The sequence below is a fragment of the Pongo pygmaeus genome, chromosome 8, assembly GCF_028885625.2.
Source record: "Pongo pygmaeus isolate AG05252 chromosome 8, NHGRI_mPonPyg2-v2.0_pri, whole genome shotgun sequence".
Taxonomy (NCBI): Eukaryota; Metazoa; Chordata; class Mammalia; order Primates; family Hominidae; genus Pongo; species Pongo pygmaeus.
The window spans coordinates 107,305,499-107,331,601 of NC_072381.2; the positions used below are offsets into that span (position 1 = coordinate 107,305,499).

Genomic DNA, 26,103 nt, shown 5'->3' on the forward strand with positions numbered 1-26,103 from the left:
CATTCACATTGCTCTGCATATTCTAGTCCTTCTTTAAGTATTCCTTTCTCACAGCCTCCCCTTCTTCCATATCTCTTCTTATAAGAATAAGCTCCAGATTTTGTGTTACCCATCACTTTCAACCCGGCCAAATAAAGCCTAACTAGGAATCATATCAAAAATCACTAGGTGAAGATCCAGAGGCTCAAAATAGAAAATTCTCTCTCCAGCTGGCCCAGTTCTCACAGTACTGCTATTTATTAAGTGAAGAAAGTCAGGTTGCCTCAGTGCAGCTCCTGACTTTTGGGTTCAGTAATGTACTCCTAGTTACCAGGACTCAGTGCCAAACGCTTCCTACTCTTCAAAAGCAATCTCCAATGAAGCCCCCGGTCTTCCTTGAGTGGTCCCCTTCCTTTTCTGTGTATTCTGCCTTTTGAAGAGAATCAAATATATGTGCCAACCCAAGTATAAATCTCTGGGTTCTGCTCTTCATCTCAAAAACCTATAAATCTGCACCTTGATTAATTCAGGGGCAAAAAGAACTCCAGAACTCATATGAATAAGGCACTGTCTTCAATTTTTCATTAAATCAGAAGGAGTTTCTAGGCCAACAGTGATACTTACATAAGCAGATTGCATAAGGAGATGTGATATACAGTGATGTGCTGCATAAGGACATTTTGGTCCATAATGGACTGCATATACTACGGTGGTCCCATGAGATTATAATGGAACTGAAAAATCCCTATAACCTAGTGACATTTTAGCCATTATAACACAGTGCAACGCATTCACTACTCACATATTTGTGGTGATAATGGTGTAAAGAAACATACTGTGCTGCCAGTCATATAAAAGTGTAGCACATACAATTATTAGCCGGGCACGGTGGCTCACTCCTGTAATCCCAGCACTTTGGGAGGCTGAAGTGGGCAGATCACTTGAGGTCAGGAGTTCGAGACCAGCCTAAACAATATGGTGAACTCCATCTCTATCAAAAATACAAAAAAATTAGCTGGGCATGGTGGCGCATGCCTGTAGTCCCAGCTGCTCTGGAGGCTGAGGCAGGAGGATCATTAGAGCCTGGGAAACAGAGGTTGCAGTGAGCCAACATCATGCCATTGCACTCCATCCTGGACAACGGAGTGAGACTCCATCTCAAAAAAAAAGTATAACACATACAATCATGTATAGTACCTACTACTTGATAATGACAATAAACGACTATGTTACTGGTTTATGTATTTACTATACTATACTTTTTTTTTTCTTTTAAGATGGAATTTTGCTCTTTCACTCGGGCTGGAGCGTAGTGGTGCGATCTCAGCTCACTGCAACCTCCACCTCTTGGGTTCAAGCAACTCTCGTGCATCAGCCTCCCAAGTAGTTGGGATTACAGGTGCACACCACCATGCCCAGCTAATTTTTGTATTTTTAGTAGAGATCAGGTTTTGCCATGTTGGCCAGGCTGGTCTCAAACTCCTGACCTCATGTGATCCACCCGCCTCAGCCTCCCAAAGTGCTGGGATTACAGGCATAAGCCACCACACCCAGCCTATACTATACTTTTTATTGTTATTTTCTAGTGTACTCCTTCTACTTATTTTAAAAAAAAAAGTTAACTGTAAAACAGCTGAAGGCGGGTCCTTGAGCAGGTATTCCAGAGGAAGGCATTATTATCATAGAAGATAACAGCTTCATGTGTGTTATTTCCCTAAAGATCTTCCAAATGTGGACGTGAAAGACAGTGATATTGATCATCTGGACCCTGTATAGGCCTATGCTAATTTGTGTGTGTGTGTCTCAGTTTTTAACTAAAAAGTTTTAAAAACTGTTTAACTAAAAAAAGCTGGGCCGGGCATGGTGGCTCACGCCTGTAATCCCAGCACTTTGGGGGGCCGAGGCGGGCGGATCACAAGGTCAGGAGATCGACACCATGCTGGCTAACACGGTGAAACCCCGTCTCTACTAAAAATACAAAAAAATTAGCCGGGCGTGGTGGCGGGTGCTTGTAATCCCAGCTACTCCGGAGGCTGAGGCAGGAGAATGGCGTGAACCCAGGAGGCAGAGCTTGCAATGAGCCGAGATCACGCCACTGCACTCCAGCACTCCAGCCTGGGAGACAGAGTGAGACTCTGTCTCAAAAAAAAAAAAAAAAAAAAGCTTATAGAATAAAGATATATTTCTTTTATTCTTTAGGAGGCCGAGGCAGGTGGATCACATGAGGTCAGGAGTTTGAGACCAGCCTGGTCTCAAACATGTCAAACATGTCATCTCAAACATGACAAAATATAGTACAATGTGTTTGTGTTTCAAGCTAAATGTTATTACAAAAGAGTTAAAAAGCTTTAAAAAATGTTTAAAGTTTATAAAGTAAAACAATTACAGTAAGTTAATTTACTATTGAAGAAAGAAAAAATTTAATAAATTTAACGTAGCCTAAGTATACAATGTTTATGAAGTCGATAGTTGGCCAGGCACGGTAGCTCACACCTGTAATCCCAGAACTTTGGGAGGCCAAGGCAGGCAGATCACTTGAGGTCAGTTCAAGACCAGCCTGGCCAACATGGTAAAACCCTGTCTCTACTAAAAATACAAAAATTAGCCGAGCATGGCCGGGCACGGTGGCTCACACCTATAATCCAAGCACTTTGGGAGGCCGAGGCGGGTGGATCACGAGGTCAGGAGATTGAGACCATCCTGGCCATCCTGGCTAACATGGTGAAACCCCATCTCTACCAAAAATACAAAAAAATTAGCCGGGCGTGGTGGCGGGTGCCTGTAGTCCCAGCTACTTGGGAGGCTGAGGCAGGAGAATGGCATGAACCCGGGAGGCGGAGCTTGCAGTGAGCCGAGATCGCACAACTGCATTCCAGCCTGAGCGACAGAGCGAGACTCTATCTCAGAATAAAACAACAACAACAAAAAAATTAGCTGAGTATTGTGGCCGGTGCCTGTAATCCCAGCTATTCAGGAGGCTAAGGCAGGACAATCACTTGAACCTGGGAGGCAGAGAGTGCAGTGAGATCGCACCATTGCACTACAGCCTGGGCAACAGACTAAGACTCTGTCTCAAAAAAAAAAAAGTCTATAGTAGTATACAGTAATGTCCTAGGCCTTCACATTCACTCACCACTCACTCAGACTCACCCAGAGCAATTTCCAGTCCTGTAAGCTCCATTCATAGTAAGTGCCCTATTCAGGTGTATGATTTTTTACAGTTTTTTTCATGTTTCATGAAGATCAACAACTATTTTATATCTTTTACACCATACCTTTTCTAGGTTTAGGTTTTGTGTGTGTGTTTGTTTTTGAGACAGGATCTGGCTTTGTCACCCAGGCTGGAGTGCAGGGGCGTGATCTTAGCTCACTGTAACCTCCACTTCCCGGGCTCAAGCCACTCTCCCACCTCAGCCTCCTGAGTAGCTGAGACTTCAGGCATGTGCCACCATGCTGGGCTAATTTTTGTATTTTTAAAAATATAGATGGAGTTTTGCCATGTTGGCCAGGCTGGTCTCGAACTCCTGGGCTCAAGCAATCCACTAGCCTTAGCCTCCCAAAGTGCTGGGATTACAGGCGTAAGCTACCGTCCCCAGCCTTAGATTTTTTTTTTTTTTTTTAAAGACAGGGTCTCACTATGTCACCCAGACTGGAGTGCAGTGGTGTAATCATGGCTCACTGTAGCCTCAAACTCCTGGGCTCAAGCAATCCTCCTGCTTCAGCCTCTCAAGTAGCTGAGACTACAGATGCATATCACCACAACCAGCTAATTTTTTTTTTTTTTTTTTTTTTTGAGACGGAGTCTTGCTCTGTCACCCAGGCTGGAATGCAGCGGCGCAATCTCCGCTCACTGCAAGCTCCGCCTCCTGGGTTCACGCCATTCTCCTGCTTCAGCCTCCCGAGTAGCTGGGACTACAGGCGCCCGCCACTACGCCCGGCTAATTTTTGTATTTTCAGTACAGACAGGGTTTCACTGTGTTAGCCAGGATGGTCTCGATCTCCTGACCTCGTGATCCGCCCGCCTCAGCCTCCCAAAGTGCTGGGATTACAGGCATGAGCCATCGTGCCCAGCCAACCAGTTAATTTTTAAATTTTTTTTTGTGGAGACAGTGTCTTACTATTTGAGTAAGACTGGTCTCAAATTCCTGGCCTCAAGCGATCCTCCCATCTCAGCCTCCCAAAGCACTAGGATTATAGGTGTGACTCACCATGCCCAGCCTAGATATGCTTAAATACATAAATAATTACTATTGTGTTATAATTGCCTACAGTATTCAATATGGTCACACGCTATCCAGGTTTGCAGCCTAGGAGAAATAGGCTATACCATGTAGCCTAGGTATGTAGTAGGCTATACCATCTAAATTTGTATAAAGATGCTCTCTCATGTTCACATGACAACAAAACTGCCTAATGACACATTTCTCAGAATGTATCCTTGTTAAGTGACACATGACTACAAAAAAATCAAATCTTTCTAAACAGATGAACTAGGTCAGTGGTTCTCAATCCTGGGCTAATCATCATACTCAATAGGGGAACTTAAAAAAAAAAACAACTAAAAAATACAAAAAATTAGCTGGGCGTGGTGGTGGGCGCCTGTAGTCCCAGCTACTCGGGAGGCTGAGGCAAAAGAATGGCGTGAACCCAGGAGGCGGAGCTTGCAGTGAGCCAAGATCGCACCACTGCACTCCAGCCCAGGCGACAGAGCAAGACTCCGTCTTAAAAAAAAAAAAAAAAATTCCCAGGTTCCTGTTCTCCCCACCCCCAAAAGACTGATTTACTGTGTCCAGGATAAGATCCAGAATTTTTTTCTTTTTTTCTTTTTTTTTTGAGATGGAGTCTCACTCTGTCGCCCAGGCTGGAGTGCAGTTATGCAATCTGGGCTCACTGCAAGCTCCGCCTCCCGGGTTCATGCCATTCTCCTCCCTCAGCCTCCTGAGTAGCTGGGACCACAGGTGCACACTGCCACACCCAGCTAATTTTTTGTATTTTTAGTAGAGACGGGGTTTCACTGTGTTAGCCAGGATGGTCTTGATCTCCTGACCTCATGATCCACCCACCTCGGCCTCCCAAAGTGCTGGGATTACAGGCGTGAGCCACCGCGCCCGGTCAAAATTTTTTCTTTTTAAAAAGTTCTAGGCCAGGTGCGGTGGCTCACGCCTGTAATCCCAGCACTTTGGGAGGCCGAGGTGGGCAGATCACCTGACGTTGGGAGTTTGAGACCAGCCTGACCAACATGGAGAAACCCATCTCTACTAAAAATACAAAATTAGCAGGGCATGATGCCGCATGCCTGTAATCCCAACTACTTGGGAGGCTGAGGCAGGAGAATTGCTTGAACCCGGGAGGCGGAGGTTATGGTGAGCCAAGATCGTGCCATTGCACTCCAGCCTGGGCAACAAGAGCGAAATTCCGTCTCAAAAAAAAAAAAAAAAAAAGTTCTTAGGTGATTCTAATAAGCTGGGTATGGGAATCACTACCTTAGGGCGTACTTACTCACTTCATTAGAAGTTGCATCACAGGATTCCTTTAAACAACTAGATCCTCTGCCCCATGCATTTAATATAGGATTTTTAGAATCTGGATTATCAAAATTAATCAATATACCATTTACCAAGAACATGTCTTCTACATTAAGCAAAGTCCTTTAGGAGGGGCCACATTTAAGAAGATTATAGGCAGATAACAACTGTCCACCAAGGAGCCCAGTTACCTCATATTTTCTATAGTTCACCAGTAAAGCCAAGAGGACGACAGCATCATACCCATGCTCCCTACGACTTGGGGGATGGGAAAGTATCTGTAACAAGAACCAAAAATGCGTGAGACTGCTAACTCCTGGTTCCTGAGAACACAGAGAAAATCTGAAGGGGTGGTTTACCCCAAAGAGAGGAGGTAACAAGGGAATTGACCTACCTGTAGAATTGCTTCAAATATGCTGTTGATCATTACATACTCGAGAATAGTGTTCTGGCTGATGTTATCTGTCACCTGAATGTAATAAAAGGCTTTTTAAAGTCTGTACTGAGGCATTCTGATATCTCGTGTAATCTCCTCCCCTAACATCTAAGAGAAACAAAAATATTAAAATATTTCTACTAGATAACTTAGCTGACCTTTCACAAGTGCCCCTTAAGTCATGAGAGCCTGAATAGACAGACATAAGGGTAGGAAATCAGCAAGTTAAAACTTCCTAAGTCTTTGAACTCCGCATTCTTTCTCTCATATCCTCACACATGCATTTGCTTAACAGTTTCTTGGGTTTCATTCCTCAAGTGCACAGGAAGAGGTTTATGAATGCAGAAGTCTTCAAGAGGTGGCAGGGAAAGGGACCCTCCTAAAGTAAATAATCAACACCCCACCTTCCTTCCACTAGAAAGTACAGGCAGCCTACAGTTATAAAATCAAAGCTACCTGAGCGCAGTGGCTCACACCTGTAATCCCAGCACTTAGGGAGGCTGAAGTGGGTGGATCACGAGGTCAGGAGTTCAAGACCATCCTGGCCAACATGGTGAAACCCCATCTCTACTAAAAATATAAAAATTAGCCAGGCGTGGTTGTACATGCCTGTAATCCCAGCTACTCGGGAGGCTGAGGCAGGAGAACTGTTCAAACCCGGGAGGTGGAGGTTGCAGTGAGCCGGGATCATGCCATTGCACTCTCCAGCCTAGGCGACAGAGCAAGACTCCACCTTGAAAAATAAATAAATAAAAGCCAAAACAAATACTCAGAATCGGCCAGGCACGGTGGCTCACACCTGTAATCCCAGCACTTTGGGAGGCCAAGGCAGGTGGATCACCTAAGGTCAGGAGTTCAAGCAGTTGGATCACCTAAGGTCAGGAGTTCGAGATCAGGCTGGCCAACATGGCGAAACCCCATCTCTACTAAAAATACAAAAAAAAAAAAAAAAATTATCTGGGCATGGTGGCACATGCCTGTAATCCCAGCTACTTGGGAGGCTGAAGCAGGAGAATTGTTTGAACCCAGGAGGCAGACGTTGCAGTGAGCCCAGATCACACCATTGCACTCCAGCCTGGACAATGGAGCAAGACTCTGTCTCAAAAAAAAAAAAACAAATACTCAGAATCACAAAAACTATTTCCAAATGAGACCTGATGAGGACAAGTCTGACAACCCAGAAGACAGTTGTTCTCCTGAAGTGAAACTTCTAAAATAAAATATCACATAGCCTGCAGGCTAAAAATGCCAGCAATTCCTCCAAAGAGGAAGCAAAAGACCACGCAGCTAACTTCCTATACATCCAGACACAACGGAGTGATGTAATACCCTCATTGAGAATATTTTTTCTCTTTTTCCTTCTATCTTTGGGCTCAAGTATTCAAACAGGATTGCCCTTCCTGTCAATTAATACCCTTGACAAACATAGGTCACTTACAGTCACTAAGCAAAGGAGAAGTTTCAGACATAAACTCTTCAGACTTTCAGAACCTTCTGCACAAAGCAATGAATCCAAACTCTCCATCAAGTTCTGAGAAAGAGAACCAATAAGCATTAAACCATACCAGATAACAGCCCACCTTTGTCTAACTCTGGGTTATGTTATACAGGGTAATGTGAATAACACACAATAAAACAACAATATCATTTCCTTAGGCCTAGAACTTACAAGATTAGATAAAGAAAAGGAGGACCTTTTTCTCAGGCTGTGGTTGCTAAGAAAGAAAAATAGGAAGATTTCAAAATCTAGCTATATTGAGAAAAATGCTTTAGAACAGTTGCACAAGAGAGTAAAGAATTCACTGTTCTACCAAATTAATGAATGTCTGCAGTCTGTCATCCCCATACAAACGTTTAGATTACAAGGAAGCAAATAAAAAAGGGAAACCTAATGGTTAAATAATTGTATATAAGTTTCTTTTCTTTTCCTTTTTTTTTTTTTTCTTTTTTGAGACAGAGTCTCACTCTGTCTGTCAGCCAGGCTGGAAGGCAGGGCATGTTCATAGCACACTGCAACCTCAAACTCCTGGGATCAAGTCATCCTCCCACCTCAGCCTCCTGAATAGCTAGGACCACAGATGTGTGCCGCCACACCCAGGTTTTTTTTTTTTTTTCTTTTTCTTTATAGAGACAAGGTCTCACTATGTTGCCCAGGGTGGTCTCAAACTCCTGGGCTCAAGTGATCCTCGGCCTCCCAAAGGGTTGGCACTGCAGGTGTGAACCACTATGCCTGGCAAGTTTCATTATTTGGTAAAGAAAGCATAACACTTGATTCAGGCACACTGAATAAATGAAAAAGAAACAGTATCATTACAGGCTATCACTAGCCATATAAACTATCCAACGAAGCTAACTTGTGTCCATCCTCGTCTCCGCTTGGCAATGTAATTGGAATTTATCACTTGCACTAAAAGCCAGCTGACAGACCCAAACTAATCAAAAGATGAAACCCTTGTATACTACAATAAAGGAAAGATGAAAAGAAATATTCTACATTAAATGAGGGAGGAGAATAGATGGAGAATAAGGATTTAAGCATGCTGGAAGGCCAAGGTAAGCTGCTTCAGTTCAATTCAATAAATATGTGAGCATCTACTCTGTGCTGAATATTGTGCTTTAAAAGAATATACGAAAAAACCCAGACCACGACCCTTGCTCTCAAAGTGCTTTTAGTCTAATGGGAGAGAAAAACAAGCCAACAGTTTCAATTCAGTGGTTACTATGATGGAAATATACACAGAGGAATGGAATTTGCTCTAAAGTCACCTATTCCAAGACCCCTCAGGAGTGAGTTATATTTTGAAAATTCAATAAGAATTGGGGAGGAAAGGAATTCCAGACAGGTATCAGCATCATCAAAGACACATACAGAAAGAAATGGCCCTGGTGTGGGGTTGGAATAAAAGTAGTTTGTTTTTAAGGGAGTATAAAGAATGAGGCACAGTGGTGAGATATAAGCCTGGAGAAGTAAATATGGTGCAGATTTTGAAAGTTTTATAAGTCTAACTAGGGAGTTTGGTCTTTATCCTGTTAGTGACAGGAGACTAATGAAGGATTTTAAGCAGGAAAGATGTACACACTAGCGTAAGATATATACACTAATACCACACAGTTGTGGTGTCAGTGTGGATGATGGATTTAAAGATGGTAAGCTTGAAAGCACAGAGACTAATGAGGACTTCAATTTCCTGACACAGTTGCCATGTCTTATTTGCCTCTTGTATCCTCAGCGCCTACCACAGTACCTGGCATATAGGGGCCCAACAAATATTTGTCAAGAGAATGAATGGGCCGGGCGCAGTGGCTCACGCCTGTAATCCCAGCACTTTGGGAGGCCAAGGCAGGCAGATCACCTGAGGTCAGGAGTTCGAGACCAGCCTGGCCAACATGGTGAAACCCTGTCTCTACCACAAATACAAAAATTAGCTGAGTGTGGTGGTGCATGCCTGTAATCCCAGCTACTCAGGTGGCTGAGGCAGGAGAATTGCTTGAACCCGGGACAGGGAGGTTGCAGTGAGCCGAGATTGCACCACTGGACTCCAGCCTAGGTGACAGAGTGAGACTCCGTCTCAAAAAAAAAAAAAAAAAAGAATGAATGAAGGCATCACTGTAATAGTTCTGGTGAGAGATAGCATAACAGAGATGGTGGGAACAGAAGAAGACAAGTATGAGGAATATGAACTGAGGTAAAATTAGCTAACTTGGTGATCATCTGAAGATAAAAGATGAGAAGTCCCCTCATCACAGCGTGGGGCCTGTGAAGACAGCTGCTCCCATTCTGAAAGAGAATGAATGAGGAAGAAGAGATGCAGGAGAAACAGTGAGCTCCATTCTGGATATATCAAACAAGAAGTACTTATGGGATGTGTCAGTGAGTACACTCAGCAAGTACTTGCAGAGTATACACTCTGAGATCATGAAGAGACATTAAGGCTAAAGACCGAGACTTAGCAGTCATCAACATACAAGCAGTAGTTAGAACTATGAGAATGAGAAGCTATCTGGGATTTTACCATGACATATATACGAACTGCAAAAAGCCAGAATTTAAAAATAACTCTAAGTATTAAATATTTGTATATTCATAATTATATATTAATAACTTTTTTGTAACCTAATCATTATAAAGATTCTCTAGTATACAGATTTATTTTAAATTTAATGAGTGACAGAAGACTGTTCTTCAAAGTTTAAATAACATTCATTCGATATGGTGTCCAACACTGCAAATCATAAGGGACATATTCAGAATACGAAAAGAACTCTTATAACTCGACAATAAAAGACACCCCCATCTAGAAATGGGCAAAGGATATGAAAGACATTTCTCCAAAAAAACAAATAAAGAAAAGATAGACAAAAACAACTGTTGACATAATGTGCAGAAACTTGAACCCTCATGCATTGCTAGTGAAATTATAAAATGGAACAGCCACTATGGAAAAATGGTTTGGTAGTTCCTAAAATGTCAAATATAGAGTTACCATGTGACCCAGCAATTCCACACCTAGGTATATGCCCAAGGTAATTTAAAACATATGTGTGGCCTGAGTGCAGTGGGTCATGCTTATAATCTCAGCACTTTGGAAGGCTGAGGCAGAAGGATCACTTGAGGCCAGGAGTTCAAGACCAGCTGGGTCAACATAGCAAGACCTCATCTCATGAATAAATAAATAAATAAATAAGAGCATACATCCATACAGAAACTTATACATGAACGTTCATAGCAGCTTTATTCCTAATAGCCAAAATGTTGAAAGGACCCAAATATCTATCAACTGAGGAATGGCTAAACAAAATATAGTGAGTATCTCCAGCCAAAGGAATATTATTAGGCAATAAAAATGAAATACTGATACATCCTATAATATGGATGAACCACAAAAACATTATGTGAAGTAACTGCTAGACTCAAAAGGCTACATATGATATGATTCCATTTATATGAGGTGTCCAGAACAGCTAAACCCATAAAGACATAAAGCAGATTAATGCTTGCCAAGGGTTGAGAAGAGTGGAGAATTGGGGAATGACTGCTAATGGGTACAGGTTTTCTTTCTAGGGTGATGAAAATGTTCTGAAATTAATAGTGATGATAATTGTATAATTCTATGAATATACTAAAATCCACTGGATTGTATGCTTTATTTATTTTCTTCTTTTTGAGACGGGGTCTTGCTCTGTTGCCCAGGCTGGAGTGCAGTGGCATGATCTTGGTTCACTGCAACCTCCACCTCCCAGGTTCAAGCAGTCCTACCACTTCAGCCTCCCCCAACTAGCTGGGACTTACAGGCACGTGCCACCATACCCAGCTAATTTTTTGTGGAGACAAGGTTTTGCCTTGTTGCCCACGCTGGTCTCAAACTCCTGAGCTCAAGCAATCCGCCTGCCTTGGCCTCCCAAAGCGCTAGGATTACAGGCATGAGCCATGGCGCCTGGTCAGATTGTACAATCTAAAAGGGTGGATGTATGCTATATGAATTATAAGGCTGTTATTTTAAAAAGATAGTGTCAAACAGCAGAAGAAAAATTCCGATAAAATCAAAGTAATTGTGTTAAATAAGCTTAAAGTTTAGAATTAAAGTTACCCTTGTATGTTGTTATATTTTATTTAAATTCATAAATGTTCTTAAGAATGTATGATCATAGGATACGAGTAACAAAATAAACTATTCTGTCTTTATCTGGCAGGGAAAGAATACCTCCATTCAAATTGGAATTTAAAATTTTCCTTTATTCAGATAAAGCAAATCTGTGAAATAAAAACATCCAAATGCAAGGCCAAATTCAATCATCTGTATCTTTCTGAGTCCAAATCTTTGAGTACATTTGTCTGCTGATAGTGTCCAGGAACAGCTGCCAGAAGCTGCCATCCACAGGCACATCTGCAGCTTATGCCTCACCTTCATGCACAGCTCTGCCTTGTCAAAGCCCATCAGCATGTTGATAATGTCAAACCCAGAGGTAGACTTATTCTTTTGATGGACTCCTCGAATGAGTGCGCACAGGGTCTGCAGAAATGAGAGAAAGAATTCTTTCTGGAAAGGAAGTCTCAAAACTAGGACACTGGGTCTGTAGACCCACATTGCAGTCTCATCCTTACACAGCTGACATTGAATAAATTCAATTTCTCTGAGTTCTGAGCTCCAAAACACAGTCTGAGTTTTTGTGGGGTTTTCTGTTTGGTTCAGGTTTTTTTTTGTTTGTTTTTTTTTTGAGACAAGGTCTCGCCCTTCACCAAGGCTGTAGTGCAGTGGCATAATCACAGCTCACTACAGCCTTGACCTCCTGGGCTCAGGTGATCCTCCCACCTCAGCCTTCCAAGTAGCTGAGATGACAGGTGTGCTCCACCACACCTGGTTAATTTTTTTATTTTTTGTAGAGACAGGGTCTCACCATGTTGCCCAGACTGGTCTCCAACACCTGGGCTCCAGTGATCCTCCTGCCTCAGCCTCCCAAAGTTCTGGAATTAGAAATGTGAGCCACTGCGCCCAGCCCAGTCTGAGTTTCAGTATGTGCAAAATCCAACAAATAAAAGAGGAACAGTAACTGAGACTGCTGTCATCCTCATTTTTTATTTTCTTGTCATCTCGTTTTTAAAAATTATAAAGCAGACTAGGAGGTGATATTCAAAGATTAAAAATAGTTCTTGAGTTCAATCATGGGATTGGTGGAGTTTTCCTTTATTTAAAATTAATTTTGGGGCCGGACGCAGTGGCTCACGCCTCTAATCCCAACACTTTGGGAGGCTGAGGCAAGTGGATCACCTGAGGTCAGGAGTTCGAGACCAGCCTGGCCAACATGGTGAAACCCAGTCTCTATTAAAAATACAAAAAATTAGCCAAGTGTGGAGGCAGATGCCTGTAATCCCAGCTACTCAGGAGGCTGAGGCAGGAGAATCCTTGAACTCAGGAGACGGATGTTGCAGTGAGCCGAGATCGCTCCATTGCACTCCAGCCTGGGCAACAAGAGTGAAACTCCATCTCAAAAATAATAATAATAATAATTTTGGCATTTATATTACAGTTTAAGAGTTCGTTTTGTTTTGTTTTGTTTTTTGTTTTTGTTTTTGTTTGAGACGGAGTCTCACTCTGTCACCCAGGCTAGAGTGCAGTGGTGCGAGTGATCCCGGCTCACTGCAACCTCCACCTCCTGGGTTCAAGTGATTCCCATGCTTCGGTCTCCCTAGTAGCTGGAGATACAGGTGTGTGCCACCACGCCCGGCTAATTTTTGTAGTTTTTTAATAGAGACAGGGTTTCATCATGTTGGCCAGGCTGGTATTGAACTCCTGCCAGTGATCCGCCCCCCTCAGCCTCCCAAAGTGTTGGGATTACAGGCGTGAGCCACCACGCCTGGCCAACAGTTTTTATAATTATTTTTAATAACTACAACAGTTAAGTCCCTATATAATAGCCAACTGCTTCAAATCTTAAAATCTTCATAATCCTCATCCACTACTTACTAGCTATGAGAACCTAGACGCACACATTAGTTAACTTTCCAGTGGCTCAGTTTTCTCATCTATAAAGTAGGAATGATAATAATAGCATCCATCTTGTAGGAACGTTATGAGGGCTATGTGAAATAATACTGTAAAGTACTTAGTCCCTGGAACTCTGTTAGAGCTCAGTAAGTATAAGCTATTATAACAATGTACAATATTTTATGGGTCACTAAGTGGCTTAATGTCAACTTATTTCCACTGAAATAAAACAGTCTACAATTCATGCCCACACAAAGAGCACTGCAATTACTGGAAGTACAATTTCCAACTTTCATTGAGCCCCTACGCTACAACTTAAAATGTGGAACTTACTGTGCCAAAAGTTAACAAAGCTATAGAATAAACATGGTCCATCTTTCTGGGACATCAACTCAAGAGGTAATTATTATCGCCATTCCACAGATGAGAAAACTGGGGCTCGCAAACTGATCTGCCTAACTAGTATGTTAGAAACTTAAACCCAATCTATCACAAGTTCCAATAAAATTATTTATCCCATCATGGATTCTTCATATTCCTTTTTTTTTTTTTGAGACGGAGTCTCGCTCTGTCGCCCAGGCTGGAGTGCAGTGGCACCATGTCAGCTCACTGCAAGCTCCGCCCCCCAGTTCACACCATTCTCTCACCTGAGCCTCCCAAGTAGCTGGGATTACAGGCATGCACCACCACGCCCAGCTAATTTTTTGTATTTTTAGTAGAGATGGGGTTTCACCATGTTAGCCAGGATGGTCTCGATCTCCTGATCTCATGATCCGCCCGCCTTGGCCTCCCAAAGTGCTGGGATTACAGGCGTGAGCCACCACGCCCGGCCCAGGATTCTTCATATTCTAAACCTATCAATCACTGCCCTAAGTACTCTCAATCTAGGCTATACTAAACTTACTAGACTAAATTTTAGAAACTTTGTCACCATTCATTCAATAAGAACTTACTTCTAGAGTACCATTTGCTACGCACTGCTCTCTGTGCACAAGGAGTATTCTACTCACTGGAAACAAACTACTGAATGAAACTCTCAAAGTCTCTTCCCTCAAGAAGTCTGTAGTATATCTCTATCACCCAGCCCAATGCCTGGCATATAACATTATTCAAGGAATAGTTGTTGAATGAATCTTATGATCATGCCACTTAACATAAAGAACAGTTTCTTAATGTTTTCTGAATTACAGATCCCTTTCAAAATCTTTGGTTTTTGAGATGGAATCTCGCTCTGTTGCCCAAGCTGGGGTGCAGTGGTGCAATCTCGGCTCACTGCAACCTCTGCCTCCCAAGTTCAAGCGATTCTCCTGCCTCAACCTCCTGAGTAGATGGGATTACAGGCGCCCGCCACCATGCCCAGCTAATTTTTATATTTTTAGTAGAGGTGGGTTTCACCATGTTGGTCAGGCTGGTCTCGGACTCCTGACCTCAGGTGATCTGCCCACCTCGGCCTCCCAAAGTGCTGGGATCACAGGCATGAGCCACCGTGATAAAGACTAATCATTCTTGCCTCAGTTTCCTCTCTATTTCTTCCCTTTCTCAAGTAAAAACAAGAATTCTAAGAATCTACTTTAGCATTAGATCAAATTATACAAATGGATACGATTACTCCTAAGTGTCAATTTGTATAAATAGAAAGATGGCTAAACAAACATGGCATAAATATTTGGTAACTTACAGAAATAAAAAAGAAAACCTCATACCTCAGAGCAACTCTAGGTTCCTCAGTTCCAACAGATGTGTTACAATTCCTTTCTCCTGTTAAACAAGACTTCCCCAGTCTCCCAGCCTTGTACCTGCAATGCATTGACAACTCGAATTGGATGCTCCTCTCCCAGAGCCTGGATGCAGTGTTGGAATAGGCAATTAATATTGTCCTTGATCTTCATTAACTCCTCACCATCAAGAGATTCCAGCTTGCCTTCTAGGTACTCTAAATTCACCTGCCAAGAAAACAAATAAGGGGCAGAGTGCATTTTTAGCTTAGCGCCTAGAATATATGAGAAGGCAATTTTAGTTAACAGGAAATTCCACAGATGCCACCAACTCTTACCTTCATGAGAAAGAGCTCCTCCCAAAACCGAGGACTGCACTTACTGGGGTCCTCTGTCTGAAACCAGAAGATAAGCACATTCAGCCTTCCCAGCTAACACCAAAAGCATTAAGAATACTATACATAAATACTACACATAGTCAACCTTAGTTTTCTTTTTCTTTTTTTTTTTTTTTTTTGAGACGGAATCTCGCTGTCGCCCAGGCTGGAGTGCAGTGGCGCGATCTCGGCTCACTGCAGGCTCCGCCCCCTGGGGTTCACGCCGTTCCCCCGCCTCAGCCTCCCAAGTAGCTGGGACTACAGGCGCCCACCACCTCGCCCGGCTAATTTTTTGTATTTTCAGTAGAGACGGGGTTTCACCGTGTTAGCCAGGATGGTCTTGATCTCCTGACCTCATGATCCGCCCACCTCGGCCTCCCAAAGTGCTGGGATTACAGGCGTGAGCCACCGCGCCCGGGCCCCTTAGTTTTCAAAATTAACTTTGAAAATTCTTGGTCATTCTAAACTGCTAGAAGGGGAAAAAGAACACTTACCTCTTTGTGTTTTTTTTCCCAAGTGGAAAACCGTGTGCATGGATATATATTCTCTGCACCAAAAGTTAAATAATAGCTCAAAGAACTTCCCTAAAATATTTATCTTCTAGCAAGAAATGAACATAAACATCAGAATAAGTTAGTCACATCACAACATGTCTCCCGTGCATTGGTACGGTGTTGTTTTCAAACCTATTCACATATGTGAAATACAATCCAGTGAGCCAGGAAGGACAGATATTATCACCGTCCTCCCGTTTTAGGAAAGAGAGTCCACAAAGTTAAGTGACTTACACAAGTTCAGGAGCCAGAATTCAGATCACCTCAGTAATACCGCAGTGGTTTTTACAGCATGCTGTGTTGACTGCTTCTACTTGCCCTCCATATGCATTTAGTATTCTGTACGGAGCTTTTAATGTGCTCTAAATTTCTTAATTTAAATTGGTCCAAAGAGTAAGCAAAATCATGCTAAAATCCAAAATTTCCTAGCAATAATTTTCAAACAAATTATAGGAAGTCAGAAGCTGCTGGTTAATGGGTAAAATAAGAAAAAGAGAACCCCGGCCAGGCGCGGTGGCTCACGCCTGTAATCCTAACACTTTGGGAGGCTGAGGCGGGCGGATCACGAGGTCAGGAGATCAAGACCACCCTGTCTAACACGGTGAAACCCCATCTCTACTACAAATACAAAAAATTAGCCGGGCGTGGTGGTGGGCACCTGTAGTCCCAGCTACTTGGGAGGCTGAGGCAGGAGAATGGCGTGAAGTCAGGAGGCAGAGCTTGCAGTGAGCCGAGATTGCACTGCTGCACTCCAGCCTGGGCGACAGAGCAAGATTCCGTCTCAAAAAAAAAAAAGAAAAAGAAAAAGAGAAGCCCTACTTTAAAGAAAGGGGAATGGCATAAAATAAGTAGGTCAATAGCCCACTACCACCTTAAGTTGACCTTTTAAAACTACTACCAGGAGACAGCCAGGTGCAGTGGCCCATGCCTGTAATCCCAGCTACTCGGGAGGCTGAGGCAGGAGAATCGCTTGAACCCAGGAGGCAGAGGTTGCGGAGAGCTGAGATCATGCCATTGCACTCCACCCTGGGCAACAAGAGCAAAACTCCATCTCAAAAACAAAAATAAATAAATAAAAATAAATAAGTAAATAGGCCAGGCACAGTGGCTCACACCTGTAATGTCAGCACTTTGTAGGGCTGAGGCGGGTGGATCACCTGAGGTCAAGAGTTCGAGACCAGCCTGGCCAACATGGTGAAACCTCATCTCTACTAAAAATACAAAAATGGCCGGGCACAGTGGCTTACACCTGTAATCCCAGCACTTTGGCAGGCCGAGTCTGAGGCGGCTGGATCACGAGGTCAGGAGATGGAGGCCATCCTGGCTAACACAGTGAAATAAAAAATACAAAAAATTAGCCAGGTGTGGTGGCAGGAGCCTGTAGTCCCAGCTACTCAGGAGGCTGAGGCAGGAGAATGGCTTGAACCCGGGAGGTGGAGGTTGCAGTGAGCCATGATCGTGCCACTACACTCTGGCCTGGGCAACAGAGTGAGACTCAGTCTCAAAAAAGAAAACAAAACAAAAATTAGCCAGGCATGGTGGCATGTGCCTACAATCCCAGCTACTTCGGAGGCTGAGGCAGGAGAATTGCTTGAACACAGGAGGTGGAGGCTGTAGTGAGCCGAGATCACACCACTGCAGTCCAGCTTGGGCGACAGAGCAAGACACCATCTCAAAATAAATAAATAAATAAATGATTAATTAATTAAAATAAAGCAGCATAAAATTAGTTAACTAATGTCATCAGTAGTTAAGTCCTGATCTAATAAAATATTAATAATCTCTTCTGGATTTTGTTTTCCTTTTTTTTCTTTTTTTTTGAGATAGAGTCTTGCTCTGTCACCCAGGCTATAGTGCAATGGCATGATCTCAGCTTACTGCAACCTCTGCCTCCCGGGTTCAGGCGATTCTCCTGCCTTGGACTCATATAAATAGCTGAGATTATAAGCACGTACCACCACGCCCAGCTAATTTTTGCATTTTTAGTAGAGATGGGGTTTTACTACCTTGGCCAGGCTGGTCTCAAACACCTGACCTCATGTGATCTGCCCCCCTTGGCCTCACAAACTGCTGGGATTACAGGTGTGAGCCACCACGCCTAGCCTCTTCTGGATTTTTAATTGAAAATGGCATAAAGAAGCAACATCTCTGGCCTTCTCACAACGTCCTCATTTTTATATTAATTATTTATTTTATTTATTTACTTATTTTAGAGATAAGTTCTCACTCTGTCACCCAGGCTGGGTGCAATGGTGCAATTATAGCTAGCCGCTGCCTTGAACTCCTGGGCTCAAGGGATCCTCCCACCTCAGCCTCCTATAGTAGCTAGGAGTAGCTGGTACTACCTGGGACTACAGATACACACCACTACACCCACCTAATTTTGTTATTAGAGATGGGAGTCTTGATATGTTGCCCGAGATGGTCTCAAACTTCTGGCCCCAAGCAATCCATGCACCTCAGCCTCCCAGGGTAGCTGGGATTACAGGTGTGAGCTACCACGCCCAGCCACTTAATGGATTCTATCTATCACTTTCTCTCAAGTCCTGCTCCCAAGCAGGGGTCACAGTTTGACCCTCACACTTCTGTAATATCATTGTATTGTCTACAAATGAAACTGAGGGAATTCATGGAACTGGCACTTCCCATCCCCAAAGCTCACTCAAGCAGGAGTTGTATACACCAAGCTTGCGTAAGAAAGAAAGAATCCTTTTTTTTTTTTTTTTGAGATGGAGTCTCGCTCTGTCGCCCAGGCTGGAGTGCAGTGGTGCGATCTCGGCTCACTGCAAGCTCCACCTCCCTGGTTCATGCCATTCTCCTACCTCAGCCTCCCAAGTAGCTGGGACTACAGGTGCCCACCACCACTCTCGGCTAATTTTTTGTATTTTTAGTAGAGATGGGGTTTCACCATGTTAGCCAGGATGGTCTCGATCTCCTGACCTCATGATCCGCCCGCCTCGGCCTCCCAAAGTGCTGAGATTACAGGCATGAGCCACCGCGCCCAGCCAAAAGAATCCTAATAGGATCCTAGCACCTACTTATTTTCTCTGTATACCTGCTTGTACTGGCCTGGGCAATCTGCATTAATCTTCTGCACTGTTTCCAAGGCTTAACAAAGTTAGGTATTTTAGTGGACTGAATTATTTATTCTTAGCCATGGCTTTGGAATCAGGCACCAGGGTTCAAATCACAGCTCCATCACCTTCCAGCAGAGATCTCAAATTACTTCATCTGTTAAATGAGGATACTACCAGTGCCCTCACAGAATTCCTGTCAGAATTAGAACTCCTCTATATTTAGTGATACATTCAGAATGCTCCAGGCACATAGTAGAAACCCAATATATGGTCTTTTTTTTTTTCTTTTTTTTGAGATAGGGTCTCACTCTCTTGCCCAAGCTAGAATGCAGTGGCATGATCACAGTTCACTGCAGCCTTGACCTCCTGGGCTTCAGCAATCCTCCCACTTCAGCCTCCCAAGTAGCTGGGACTACAGGCACACGCCACCACACCTGGATAATTTTTGTATTTTTTTTGTAGAGACGAGGTTTTGCCATGTTGCCCAGGCTGGTCTTGAACTCCTGGGCTCAAGAGATCCACCCACTCAGCCTCCCAAAGTCCTAGGATTACAGGCATGGGCCACTACACCCAGCCAGTAATTCTTTTTGTAAGTATTATTCTACTTTATGCGTACTACTTATGACCAGAATTTCAGAAGGCAGGTACCCCTGCAGCATATCTAATTAATCTTCCCTGATAGTGTATATTTTTTTTTTTTTGAGATAGGGTCTCACTCTGTTGCCCAGGCTGGAGTGTAGTGGCACGATCTCAGCTCACTGCAACCTCTGCCTCCCGGGTTCAAACGATTCTTGTGCCTCAGCCTCCCGAATAGCTGGGATTACAGGAGCGAGCCACCATGCCCGGCTAAGTTTTGTATTTTTAGTAGAAATGGGGTTTCACCATGTTGGTCAGGCTGGTCTCGAACTCTTGACCTTGTGATCCACCCACCTCACCCTCCCAAAGTGCTGGGATTACAGGCGTGAGCCACCGCGCCCGGCCCCTGATAGGGTATGTTTTACAATATAGGCTTGGACCATATTCAATCAGTTCTGAAGACCCAAAGAAATCCCCAACCCAATTACTAATAATTCCTCAGTTATCCCATATAGTTGGAGAACGAGATAGTCCTAAGTAATTATTTCCTTTACCAACAACTTGAGATGGAATATAATAATGTATCCTTTAAAAGTATCTGAATTATAGAATTCTAGGTCCAAAAGAAACTTAATGGGACATCCAGGATAAGACAGCCCTAAGTTAGAGCATAAGGAGAGCAAGTCTTTCTTTAAAATATTCAGAAAAGGAGCTTCCCCAGCCTTCCTCCCTCCTTTCAATTGTTTTACCTGGCTCATGGCAACAACCTATAAGGACAACACAATAACAACCTATATTAATTAATACACGATTATAATCTCTACTCTGACAGCTTTCATTTTTGCCCTCAAACCCTCTTTCTCTCTCCTCTCCCACATCCCCCAAGGAACCTGAAGGTAGCAGGCAGAGGTAAGGGTATTTCTCATCTTGGACTAAGAAACTAAAGAGTCAAGCTGTACACAACAAGGCTGCAGGCCTTACCATGAAGATCTCATCATACATCAGCACCACTTTTTCCTTCAGTGGTTTTTTGGAGGCTGAAGATTTCCGGAGCAAACCTCCACGTTTCTCTACCTGTGCCATGGTTAGAGAATCTGTGAACAGAAAGTCACATTTTAGGATAGTGAAAATACTCAGTATGATACTATAATGGCAGATATATGTCATACATTTGTCCGAGCCCACAGAATATACAACACCAAGAGTGAACTCTAATGTAAACTGTGGACTTTGGGTGGTAACAATATATGAATGTAAGTTCATCATTTATAACAAATGCCACTCTAGTAGGGGATGCTGTCAATAGAGGAGGCAGTGCATGTGTGAAGGAAGCAGATGTATGGGCTATCTCTGCCCTCTCCTTTCAATTTTGCTGTGAACCTAAAAACAGCTCTAAAAAAATTAAATCTTAGAAAAGAAAAGAAAGCCAGTCAGTGCCAGAATGCTCTCCAAGGTGCTGGAGTCACTGACGTACCACTTAATGAGAAAACGTTTAGGAAGAACTGATAACCATGCTACAGAGCTTGTGCATCTGTCCAACACTCCCCTCCCTGACTAGGTAATGTCAAGGTTTAAATCATTACTTGGCCAACAGCACAACACATTTTACATTCTTAAAATGTGCCAGTGGACAAGGCTAAAAGCAGATCCAAAACCAAACACAAAAGTGTAACTCGCTCCATCTGTAATAGGTCTGGCCATATATTTGAGGTTGATGGAAAGAAGGCAGCAAAGCACACTATGCCCACAGACTGATGGTGAAGTTAAATTTCAAATATTGATCGAGCTTAGGACCATTAAGGCAAGAAGTGTGCCGCAGACTGATGTGCTTCATTGATTTCCCCAAAGTAAGTAGGTCCTCGTCACTGCAAAGTACTTGGCCTTCACTGCCTCATAAATCACACTGCACTTGACTGTCTTTAGAAATTCCTCTGGAAAGAGACCCAAGGCAGAAAATAGCAGCTAAGAGGCCAAAAAAATCTGATTCTAAAATAACTGAATAGAGTAATGTACTACTTTCAAATTTAATTGTGTGTACGTATAAATATATATACATGTAAAACACTATTGCAGATCAAACTCCAAGGTATTTTTTAATTCTATATAAAAGTAGTTCCATGAATCATGCCCAAATGTTCCCATCTTGCTTCAAGGGATTCTCAATTTTTTTTTTTCAATTGAGAACCCGAAATCCCACAAGTCTTTACTGTGAATTTACACATATTCCCTTCACCTCCCAGGTTCTTTTCATTATTAACAAAGTTCCTCTCTTTCCTTTAAATCCTACGCTCTAGATATAAAACTTAATCTCATCCAATGACAAGTATGTGAGATAGGAAGAGGCCGGATTTTACTTCCAGACAAATCCGACACAGCAGAACTAATTTTGATCAGTGACTTTTGGAAAATATGTACTATCTTTCTGATCAAAATCAAAATTTTGTTTAAGGAAGACATGTATCCAATAATACAAAAGATTGTATCTTAGACATTGTCCTTCTCTAATACATATAGCAAAAAGAGGAGATTCATCTTTGAGCATACACTAAAGCATAGGAAATTTCTCCAACTAGATATTTTTATTTTATTTTTAGACTTTTTTTTTTTTTTGATATGGAGTCTCACCCTGTCACCCAGGCTGGAGTACAATGGCGCGATCTCAGCTCACTGAAACCTGTCTCCCAGGTTCAAGTGATTCTCCTGCCTCAGCCTCCTGAATAGCTGGGATTACAGGTGCATACCACCATGCCTGGCTAATTTTTTGTATTTTAGTAAAGACGGGGTTTCACTATGTTGGCCAGGCTGCTCTTGAATTCCTGACCTCGTGATCCACCTGCCTCGAGTGCTGGGATTACAGGCGTGAGCCACTGTCCCCAGCCTGACCTAAAATTTTACTAAGACATATCTCTATCAAGGCTTAATTTAGCCCTCAAATTCTGTTATGATCCAGAGAGAACTGATGAAAAAAATAATAACAATAACGAAAAGAGAAGACTCTTTGGGACAATTTACATTTTATTGATCATGACTTTTCCTTAAAGCATGAAATACAGCCTCCATTCAAAACATTCTTGTGTCTTTTAAACACGTTGTCAAGAGGAAGATGTCCTTATCCAGGAAAAATAAATTGGAAATCAAGAGAATCCTATTAGAATAAATCAAAAGCAATGCAATTCTAAACTTAGTGGATATGGATCTTGCCTGTGCTCAGCTTCAACCAGTTAATTAGCAGGAAGAGTGGGAACCACAAGTTCTTAGACGTGAAAAGTACATGTTTACAAATATCCCCTTCTGAGGATTTATAATTGGGTTACAGCTAATCAATGTCCACCCCAAATCTAATAAATTCACTTTCTCTATTTCAGAATCAATACTTTCTAATAAGCAAAGGGAACAAGAGAGGAGGGAAAAACAATTCCAATCCAAACTACCAAATTTCCTAAGAAATTAAATTATTTTCATCATTCTCCTTCCATCTGGAGCAGCGGGAAAATCAGCCAAGGCCTCAACTCATTACTCTCTGTCATCACAGGCAACTGAAATTTACCACCCAAGCTGCCTGAAATGTGACTGGAAAATGACAACATAAAGTCTTCTCCTCCTGCCAGCACTCCTACCCAGGGAGTTTCTAAGGTGGCAGACTGGGAGAACTATAGAACTCTAACAAAACTTTTTCTTTGGGTCTCAGAAATTAAGCCTATGCTCCTAATTTTGAAAGTAAAATATCGGCCGGGCACAGTGGCTCACGCCTGTAATCGCAGCACTTTGGGAGGCCAAGGTGGGTGGATCACCTAAGGTTGGGAGTTCGAGATCAGCCTGACCAACATGCAGAAACCCCGTCTCTGCTAAAAATACAAAATTAGCCAGGCATGGTGGCTCATGCCTGTAATCGCAGCCACTCAGGAGGCTGAGGCAGGAGAATCGCTTGAACCTGGGAGGTGGAGGTTGCGGTGAGACGAGATTGCACCACTGCACTCCAGCCTGGGCAACAAGAGTGAAACTCCATCTCTAAGAAAAAGTAAAATATCTGATTGGTAGAGCAGAAAGTTGCAGCACATCAGTAATGTGAGTGTAATCTGTACATTCTCAAGCACTTTTTTCCTATTTCACAACCATCCCCCTCCTTCCCAGAGGAGAGAACCAGCATCAGCTGAGAAATTGCAAGGCATAATGGAACAAGCAACCAGCAGAACTGAGACTAGAACACAGGTCTCCCAACCAACTTGGCGACATGGACAAGTTACTGTGCTTCTCAGTTTCCTCACAAGTAAAACAAGAGGATCGAACCAGACTATTATCTAATGATTCTCTCGGCATCACTGAAATACCACAAATATATAAAAAGCACCTAAAGCCCTAGTTTAGGCACTATAGGATTAAAGAGAGGAAACTCTAGACCTGATTCTCTGGGAGCTCATAATCTACTGGCAGAGACACATAACAACCCATAGTGCAAAGCAAATCATGAGAAATAAACGAGTAGAAGTACAAAGAAAATGCTATGGGATAATAAAGGAGAGAAAGAAACATTCTGTGACCATGCTACGACCCCTGTTGATCCAAGCTTTTAAATTCTTCTGGCAAAGAAGCAGATACAGCAAAGGCACAGTAATCCCATAGAAATGTCAGTTTAGGCTTTAAGGCAGTGTCTCAGACATAAGACATAGACAAATTATAAAAAAGAATCAGGCAACTTTTCAATACTAATTTCACCTACCATCAAACTTACAAATGGTTTCAAACCCCCTCAACTGAATGGTAAATCAATGAAGGCTTTTATTCCTAAACCTGAAAGACTGTTAGCCACGTGAGCTGCTGTCACTTCTCTCTGGAAGATCAAAGTCATACAACTTTTTTTTGTTTTTTGAGACAGAGTCTCACTCTGTCACCCAGGCTGGAGTGCAGTGGTGCAATCTCGGCTCACTGCAACCTCCGCCTCCTGGGTTTGATTCTTGTGCCTCAGCCTTGTGAGTAGCTGGGACTACAGGTGTGTGCCACCACACCCAGCTAATTTTTTTTTTTTTTTTTGGAGACGGAGTCTCGCTCTGTCGCCCAGGCTGGAGTGCAGCAGCGCCATCTCGGCTCACTGCAAGCTCCGCCTCCTGGGTTCACGCCATTCTCCTGCCTCAGCCTCTCCAGTAGCTGAGACTACAGGCGCCCGCCACCACATCTGGCTAATTTTGTTGTATTTTTAGTAGAGACGGGGTTTCACCATGTTAGCCAGGATGGTCTTGATCTCCTGACCTCGTGATCCACCCGCCTCGCCTCCCAAAGTGCTGGGATCACAGGCATGAGCCACCGTGCCCGGCCTTTTTTTTTTTGACACAGAGTCTGGCTCTGTTGTCCAGACTAGATGCAGTGACATTATCTCAGCTTACTGCAACCTCCACCTCCTGGGCTCAAGCCATCCTCCCGCTTCAGCCTCCCAAGTAGCCAGAACTATAGGTGCACGCCACTACACCCAGCTAATTTTTTGTATTTTTTATGGAGACAGCATTTTGCCATGTTGCCCTGGCTGGTCTCAAACTCAAGCAATCCACCTGCCTCAGCCTCCCAAAGTGCTAGAATTACAGGCGTGAGCCACTGCACCCAGCCTTAGGTTCACATTTGTAATGGACTGTCACCAAGTATCACCCTCTCTTCACATTGAGGCAAACAAAAACAATGTTATAGCTAGATGCTAAGGTAAACATCCTAAAATACTTCAACCAGTATAGAAGGAAAAGAAGAGAAGAAAAGAAAAAAGGAAGGGGAAAGAAGGAAAATGAATAAAAGTAAATGTGCACACTAGGCGTGGTGGCTCACACCTGTAATCCCAGCACTTTAGGAAGCCGAGGCGGGCAGATCACATGAGCTCAGGAGTTCAAGAACAGCCTGGGCAACATGGCAAAACCCCGTCTCTACTAAAAATATGAAAATTAGCCAGGCGTGATGGTGGGAGCCTGTAATCCCAGATACTCGGGACGCTGAAACAGGAGGATGTCTTGAGCCCAGGAGGCAAAGGTTGCAGTGAGCTAATATCACGGCATCCAGCCTGAGCAACAGAGCCAGCCCTTGTCTCAAAAAAAAAAAAAAAAAAAAAAAAAGAGCGAAACAAAATAGTTTAGGGGGAAAAAAATATGTACAGATCAGACATTTATTCACTCATTCATTTGACAAATATTTTTTGAGTACCTTTTAGGCACAGGCACTGGGAACACAGCAGTAAACATGACAGAAAAGATCCCTGCTCTCACAGAATTTTCATTCCAGTAGAAGGGAAACAGACAACAAATAAGATAAACTGAGACAGTGATAAGGGCCCTGAAGACAAATTGCAAAGGGGACTACTCTCAACTGGGAGATTAAAGTAGGCCTCTTTGAGGAAATGGCACTTGGGC

At 43.0% G+C, this 26,103-nt stretch overlaps 1 protein-coding gene across 5 annotated transcripts in view; it reads right to left on the reverse strand.

Annotated features, from left to right (window-relative positions):
* The window catches only part of ARMH3 (armadillo like helical domain containing 3), a 217,218-nt gene that overhangs the window by 180,283 nt on the left and 10,832 nt on the right, over positions 1-26,103 (reverse strand). For 2 of the 5 annotated variants that reach the window (XM_054436739.2, XM_054436738.2), the window contains exons 2-8: positions 20,705-20,817; positions 15,478-15,534; positions 15,221-15,367; positions 11,844-11,951; positions 7,379-7,471; positions 5,899-5,973; positions 5,696-5,782 (exon numbers count right to left, since the gene is read on the reverse strand). In XM_054436739.2, coding sequence (XP_054292714.1) covers positions 5,696-5,782; positions 5,899-5,973; positions 7,379-7,471; positions 11,844-11,951; positions 15,221-15,367; positions 15,478-15,534; positions 20,705-20,806 — 669 coding nt within the window. In that variant the 5' untranslated portion in view covers positions 20,807-20,817. The other 3 variants (XM_063670173.1, XM_063670172.1, XM_054436741.2) reach the window with 2 other exon arrangements.